The 8,393-nt window shown below is 37.2% G+C and overlaps 1 protein-coding gene and 1 pseudogene across 2 annotated transcripts; one reads left to right on the forward strand and one right to left on the reverse strand.

Annotated features, from left to right (window-relative positions):
* Positions 1-504: 504 nt before the first annotated feature.
* Positions 505-1,291, reverse strand: LOC308493345 (lymphocyte antigen 6 complex locus protein G6c-like; the record flags this gene model as incomplete). The annotated part of the gene is made up of 2 exons (XM_081039338.1): positions 505-719; positions 1,129-1,291. The coding sequence occupies 2 exons, from the start codon at positions 1,289-1,291 to the stop codon at positions 505-507; spliced, it is 378 nt and encodes a 125-aa protein (XP_080895464.1).
* A 5,206-nt stretch (positions 1,292-6,497) lies between these two features.
* Positions 6,498-7,476, forward strand: LOC308489414 (olfactory receptor 2G3-like; annotated as a pseudogene). The gene has a single exon. The product of its transcript is annotated as an olfactory receptor 2G3-like (transcript).
* The last annotated feature ends 917 nt before the right edge of the window (positions 7,477-8,393 follow it).

The raw sequence follows: 8,393 nt of genomic DNA on the forward strand, positions 1-8,393 counted from the left end.
TAAAAATTGTATCCCATTGTGATTTAATACGTATTTCTTGTATGTATAAGGATAAACAATTTTATCTTTTATTTCAGACACAGGAATGGAAAGGGGATGGCATACGAATGGCAGCCAGGGTTTGGGGAATCAGCCCATACAGTGAGGTCATTGGAGCCTTCACTGGGGACAGGACAGAAGCCCATTTTCAGGCCCAGGTCCCAATCCCTCTCCAAGTAGGGCACAGTACAGTGCAGGGCACAATGTGGGGAGCCCTTCTAGGGGCCAATGGGGGATCTGGAATGGTCTAGAGGGAAACGGAAAGGGACTCGAGAAAAGCAGAGAGGAGGGCGTGGAGTAGAATGATGGGTAAGAGACCACTGTCTAATTAAAGAAATGTGAAGGGTCCGGAGAAATGTTACTCTGAGCAACGGTAGCTAGGGGGAGACCACTGTGGGAAGCCTGGGTACAGGGAGAGAGGCTCAGGTAAGGCATGTGGGAGGAGGGGCAGCCATGGAGCGCATCTCAGTGCAGCAGCCAGAGGCCAAGGCCAGCCAGGCAGGTGAGGACCAGCAGGGCCAGGGCTGGCGCGGGCCGGGGCGCTGGGCTATTGCAGTTGCCCTTGCTGCAGCAGGTGGTGTTGTAGGTCAGCCCCAGCTTGTGGCTGGTTTGGTTGAAGGCCTCCCGACAGGGCTCTTCTGCTGTGCCACAGCGAAGGTTGGAGAAAACCCACATCTTACCTGGGGGTAAGAGTGGGCAATGGGGTCAGCTGGAATGGGCAGCTGGCATGCCTGTGTCCACCTCCCCACCGCGTGCACCCACCCAGCCTTCTTCTTTCCTAACTCTGTCCTGGCTTTCCCCTTCTTTACACCCTGGCCCCTCAAGCCAATCCTGGTCCTGTTGCTTGCTGGCCGTGCGGCCTTGGACCCATTATTGTCTCTTTCTGAGGCTGCTTTCCTACTTTATAGGGTTGTCATGAACATTAATTGAAACAATTTATGTAAAGACGTAGAATGAGGCCTGGCACATAATGATTATTGGCCAAATGTTATCACTGCTGTCATTCTCTGTTCCATCTCAGCCTCATCCACAGCTGGGTCTCAGCGCCACCCATAGAGTCTCCTCTCCCCACTAAAGAAGGGATATTACCGAGGTACACATTTGTTGTCAGGCATTTGTGTTCTGGCTCCAGGCGACAGGACAGCCGGTCCACACAACCCAGCACAGGGACCTTGTAGCAGGAGTGACAGCGAATGTCAGCTAAGACCCAGCACAGCAGAGAAGACAAGGTGAGCAGCTGCAGGCCTGTCATGATGAGGGTCCTGAGAATGGTGGCAACCGCAGCAGCTGACAGTATATTTTCGGGGATCCAGCTCCAGGATAAACACTTTTATCTTATATTTGAAAGTCATATAAAAGTTTCTGTCCTGGTCCTTTGCTGTGGCTTCAATTGGATCACTGGTTTTTTCCATACTGATTTATAATAGACATTTATATATAAAAGAGTTTAGCCTTTTGCCTTTCACATTTTTCACAATTTTTTTAAGTTTGTCACTTTTTTGTTTCTTTTTTGTTTTCTACTTCTCTCTGCACAAATTTTACTCTTATGTATCAAATATATAAATCATTTTAAGGTTTCTGGGATATTAATTTTGTGTGATTGTAGATCTTTTGCATGATATTATCTTGTTTCTGCACTTAAATTTTTCATTGTTTTGAAATTAATTTAAAGTTAGGAATTTAATTTATGTAGTTTTGTCATAAATTTTAAATAAGTTGGCACAACCACATTCTATTGAAAAGTTCTCCTGATGATATAAAATTCCACCTTAAGGATAAAGTAAATCGTCATGCACATTTGGATTTATTTCTGAAACCCTATGAACTTTGTTTCATATGATAATTTGAGAACAATTGAGAAATTTTAATAACCAGACTTTTTTATGAGAAAGAAGTGTGAAGTCTGACATTTGGGGTTATTTGTCCAAGATCACAGATTTGGTATTTATCCTAGCAATCCTAGTAGGTTCAGGTCCATTATTTTTTCTGCTACTCCATAGATGTTGTGAAACAAAAAAAGAAAGGCTAATGTAATGGAGATGCTGGACAAAAACATATGTTGAATTTAAATTGTGATATTCAAGCTGAGGAGTCTGGATCAATAATGTTAAACAATTTGGAGGAAGAAAGACTAAATCAAATTTGGAAGCACTAATTTTGTTACTGGTCTACTGGCTGTGATCTTGAACAAGTTATTTGATTTTTCTGAGTTTTGGAATTGTCACCAGCTAAATATGAATGATTAAAATGTATTCCCCTAATTGATGCAGTGGCTATGATTATCAAATGAATTAATATATATTTTATGTTTATTAAGTGTTTTATATAATAAATATATGTATACAGTGAAAATGAGTAGCCATTTGGGGGAAAACATAAAAATCATATTTTAAAAAGATTACTTTCACAATTGTATGATGTTGTCCTATTTTTCTCAGAATAAACATATATAAAGGGTAATATTACCTATTTTATAATCTATATTATAAAAATCATCTTGACAATCCTTAAATTCAAGTCTTCCTGAAATTGATTTGTTTTTCTCTGAGATGACTCCGAACTTGCATGCCCAAAGTTTGTACTTTGTTGGAAACACTTTCCTAATTACTTTTCAGGTTATCTCACCTTCTAGTAGTCCCTCTGGTTTTTCTCTCCTGGACATGTTAGTGGCAACAGATGTTAATTAGGCTGAATCTCAGAGACTTGAATAGGATGGGATCAAGACAGTAATGGCATGAAAATTCCTAGGAAAACTCCCAGTGGATCACCAGATTCTATGGATGGCCATAAATTGGAGTTAGTTTCTTGAAGTTGACACTTCAGTAGGTCATAGAAAGCTTGGTTGATATTCTATACAACTGAGAAAAAAAATCCCAACAGCAAACCAGTATCTGGGTATTATGTTTGTGTCAGAGGTCAGCCTTCCATTACTCCCATCTCTTTGTCACAAACTAAACAAATTAATGGATGACAACCCAGCAACAGGTAAATACAGCAGAGGTTTGGGGAGAGAAGGATAGTCAAACATCAGAGGTCACCTTGCTGGGTCATTGGTTGCTTCCTAAGGTAGGCTAAATGGAGAATTGAGGGGTAGAACATAAGTCAAAATTTTTTTTAATGAAAATATGTTGATTCCACAGCCACTTACATTTTTGTTTGAGAGAAGAACAATAGAATTATGAAAATCATATATTATTCAAATCTTTCCTTCTGAATATATTAGGTTTACATACGTGGGCAAGTCCTGTAACCCACTGGGGTCTGAGTTTCTCCTATTATTAAAAAATTATTCTTGCTTTAGAAGATTATTATGAGAACAGAACAAACGTGTATGTGAGGAGGATTGTATATATATACATATATATAAAAGCAACTATAATTTATATGTATACATATATAATTAATTATACATGCTTATGGAAAGTTTGATATGAACATTCTGGTATTTGCAAATCCTTGTTGTATATGATTTTATTATGAAGGAAGTTATGGGAAAATACAATGTTACTACTAATGTTATTTACCTGTAGAACCTTGTATTTTCATTTAAATATGTTTTAAATTAAAGTTTACTGGGTGACAATTGTTTAAAAAAAAGAGCTACATAGGTTTCAAGTGTACAATTCTGTAATAAATCATCTATATATCACGTGTGTGTTCACCACCCAGAGTCAGTTCTCCTTCCATCACTGTATATTTGATCCCTTTTACTCTCATCTACCATCCTCCTCCCCCGTTGTCCTCTGGTAACCACTAAACTATTGTCTGTGTCTATGAGTTCTTTTTGTGTTTTTTTTAATTTATTGGGGTGACAATTGTTAATGAAATTACATATTTTCAGGTGTACAATTCTGTATTACATCATCTATAAATCCCATTGTGTGTTCACCACCCAGAGTCAGTTCTCCTTCCATCACCATATATTTGATCCCCCTTACCCTCATCTCCCACCCCCCAACCCCCTTACCCTCTGGTAACCACTAAACTATTGTCTGTGTGTATGAGTTTTTGTTTCTCACTTGTTTGTCTTTTCTATTTGTTGTTTTCAGTTTTATACCCCACATATAAGTGAAACAATATGGTTCTTGACTTTCTGTCTGATTTATTTCACTTAGCATAATAATCTCAAGATCCATCCATGTTGTCTCAAATGGTCCTATTTCATCTTTTCTTATGGCAGAATAGTACTCATTGTGTATATATACCACAACTTCTTTATCCAATCATCTATCGAAGGACATTTTAGTTGTTTCCATGTCTTGGCCACCATAAACAAAGCTGCAATGAACATTGGAGCACACGTGTCTTTATGTATAAATGATTCCAAATTCTTTTGGTAGATACCCAGGAGAGGGATTGCTGGGTCATATGGTAATTCTATTCTTAATTGTTTGAGGAACCTCCACACTGCCTTCCATAGCGACTGCATCACTAAAGAATTTTGAGTTGACTTGTGTATAATCAGATTTTCACTAAGGAAAGATTATTCTCAAAACATGCTGGGATGCCTTTAAGATGAGAGAGGAATTCTAAGTGGAAAGACTAGTTTGAAAGGTAGAGACCATGAAACATTGAAATGTTTTTCTACTTGTCGGCTCTAGTATTTTTGGTTAGGTACTGATTTAATAGTGGGATACACGAGAACATATTAAAGAAGAATTGTCCAGGTTGACAACCTGAATGACACATGGGCAATTACAATTCAAAGATAATGATTATGCTCTGGTACCAAAAGAATTGTGGGTCTGTAAATAAAGCAAAGAAGTTAGAAGTGTGAGATAAATAGAGCTTCATTTTGGATTTAGTGATTCTGAGGTTTGGGCTGTGAAACAAGTGCTTCTCCCTATCGTTTCTCACTGTCACTCATTTCCCCCACACTATGTAATTCTATAACTCAATGACACCAACATAAAAAATAGACCTGAAAAACTAAGTCCACTATTCCTACTAAGTTAGGGGCACAAGATGAATATAATGTAAGGACAACTAAGAGGATCACAAAAATAAAAAATCAGAGGTTCCTGGGCTGTTTTCCTAGCAGTCACATCATGTTTGCTATATCTCAGTAGGTATTTCTTAATTATCTGTTTATTACAAATACCATTATACATTGTGTATAGATTCACAAAAATAAGGAAATTACAATATTTTAGAGAATTCATCAAGGAAATAAATCATATTTATTAATAGTTATCAAATTTTTAGCATATGAAAAGAACTGAGTTATAGATGTAATTTACATAATTTAATCCTCTGAGATAGATATAATTATGTTAATTTTAAAGATGAGCATAATTGAAGCTCAAAAATTAAATGGCATCTCCAAAGTCACGCAACTAGTAAATGGAATGACTAGGATTTAAATGAAGACGGAAAATGCTTTTTATAAAATAACTACAGAAAAATAAGGCAAATTTGCTATAATATGAGTCATAGTAAAAAAAAATTAAGGTTTTATAAAATGGAGTTATTCTTCAGAAATTTTATAATAAAGAAATTGTGTGACTTGGATGGGGGAAGAGTAGTGCAGAGGTGCCTCAGATGGTAGAAATAGTAAGTAACAAATAATAAATGAGAACAAAGAAGGGGGGGAATGTTTAAATGCATATGTACTGGTCCTGAGGGATTAAAAATTTATATACAGCCCAAAATTTCAGGGAGCCAAATGTTTGAAACTCTTTCTGGTGATTTCAGTTAGCGGTTAAAATTCCACCAAATTTATCCAGATGTTTTCAAAGTAGCATTTTCACAGCAAGCAAGGTTCTGAGGCCTGATCATTGTGTATGTATGTTCTCTTGTTTAATTTTTTTGTTTCTTTTCCCCTTTTAAAAAATTTCTGAATAGGATCAGTATTAATGCTTGGAAAGGATAAAAGGAATCATGACACTCCATCTTATTATCGTGCAAATTTTATAAAGTGCTCCAGTTCCCATGATGTTTCTGACCAAGATCAGTTTGAGGAAAATGAAGATGCCAAGCTGCCTTGGCTCTGTCCACAACTGATGATTCTTTTGCCTTCTTCATGCTGTTCTTTGTTCGACCTATATTTTGGAAACTCTGAGTTCTCCCAATCTATATTAATCTATATTCTGTTGTTTCCATTAAATATTTATGACATATAAGGTTGAGGGTAGTTCTACTGAAACTTTGTAGAAGAGAAGTCATCAAAATCCAAAAGGAGTGAGTAGCTAGTCAGAAGACTCTCATTAAGTAAGCAAAATATCCCAAGCACTTTCCTGGTATTCTCTTCATTCTTTTCTCAATAACCTTTCAATGTTACATTAAAAATGTTGACTCAACATTTTACCATAACCAAGATATAGTTGCATTTTACAACAAAAAAGAGAATTTCATCTCAGCATCTCTGGTTTCTAGTTGGTTTCCTTTCACCATTAATGCCCATGCCTGGCAGTGGGTATTTAGAGATCTTGGCTAGAATTTCACCTATCAGTGCCAATATGTGGATCAACAATCAGAGTTCATTAGATTATTTTATTTTGTTGGGATTTTTCTGACCATCCTGGGCTGGAGACACCATTTTTTGTAATCTTTCTGGTGGTCTACATCTTTGCCCTATTTGGTAATATCTCCATTATCCTAATTTCTCACCTGGATCCCCAGCTTGATAGTCCCACGTACTTTTTTATTCTCAAATCTATCCCTTCTAGACCTTTGCTATACTACCAGCACTGTGCCACAGATGCTAGTCAACCTTAGGAGACCAGAAAAGACCATTACCTATGGCGGTTGTGTTGCTCAACTCTATATTTTCTTAGCCTTGGGCTCTACTGAATGCATACTTCTAGCCATCATGGCCTTTGACCGTTATGCTGCTATTTGGAAGCCCCTTCACTATCTAATCATCATGAACCAGAGACGTTGTATCCATATGGCTGCTGGAACCTGGATTAGTGGTTTTGCTAACTCTCTTGTCCAGTCCACTCTCACAGTGGTGGCCCCAAGATGTGGACAGAGGGTGATGGACCATTTCTTCTGTGAAGTGCCTGCTCTTTTGAAACTAGCCTGTGCTGATACTCGTGTAAATGAAGCTGAGCTCAATGTGCTGGGGGCTTTACTACTTCTGGTACCACTCAACCTCATCTTGGGCATTTATGTGCTCATTGCTCAGGCAGTAATTAGAATCCACTCTGCTGAAAGTCACTGGAAGGCCTTTAACACCTGTGCTTCACATTTGCTGGTGGTGTCCCTCTTCTACTTCACAGCCATCAATATGTATGTCCAGCCTCCCTCTAGTTATTCTCATGATGGGGGAAGCTCATGGCTCTCTTCTATGGAATTGTCACACCTACACTCGATAGATCAATAGATACACTTATCAATAGATACACTTAGTGTATCTATACACTAAGGAACAAGGATGTGAAAGCTTCCCTGAGAAGGGCACTAACTAAGGAGTTTTGGGTGAAGACAAGATGATCTCTGAAAAGAAGACCTAAGAAGCAAGGATGAATGTGTTTGCTTTTCAAAAAAGATATCAAAAATGGAAGTGATGAGAGAACAGTGTATCAAGTGCATTAAAATTCACAGTTGGAACAGGACCAAGAACAATCAACTCTTGGTGATCACTACTTGGCACTTACCCATTTATGGGAATATTTGTTTTGCAATATTGACTCCGACCAAATTGTGTCATTTTTCTCCCTAATCTTAACTATGAGTTAACTTAGTCTCAAGGGAGAAAATGGTATAATAGCTAGAGAAAAAGATACTTAGAAAGTTTAGAAAGTATATCTGGTATAGATTATTTCTAAATGAATCCAAAGTAAAGTAGAAATGATCCCTTTTTCTAAAAAAATGCCACTACTATCATGAATTGACTTTAATCAACATATGTTGATTTGGTTATCTTTCAACATTCATTGTCCAATTGTGTCATCCACCAAAGGCTTTTTTAAAGCCTGAGAGGCAAGTGAAATCAAGAGACATTTAGGTAGGTCAAAAGCATAAAAGACAGAAACATGCAAAGGGAAATTCATGAAAAAATTTAGAGACACTGACTTTAAATATGTTATTTTGCCATAAAACTTAGTCTTATTCTGTTATGATAAATAACAATGAGGCCATAATCAGTACAAGTAGAACTTACTCTAGGTAAAGAGAAAAAACAGTGGGATTCTTTGGACAGTGAAGAGTGATGGAAAAACTTAAGGTGAAAAATATTCTAACGCGAGAAAACAATGATTTACAAGTTTGATCTATTAGTCTTATTTTTTTTAACTTTTGCATATATTCTTAAGACCCATTTATGTTTTTGCAAATGACAGCATTTCATCTTTTCTTATAGCTAAGTAGTGGTCCACTGTATATATGTACCACATCTTGAGAATATCTCG

This window comes from Rhinolophus hipposideros (assembly GCF_964194185.1).
Source record: "Rhinolophus hipposideros genome assembly, chromosome: 3".
Taxonomy (NCBI): Eukaryota; Metazoa; Chordata; class Mammalia; order Chiroptera; family Rhinolophidae; genus Rhinolophus; species Rhinolophus hipposideros.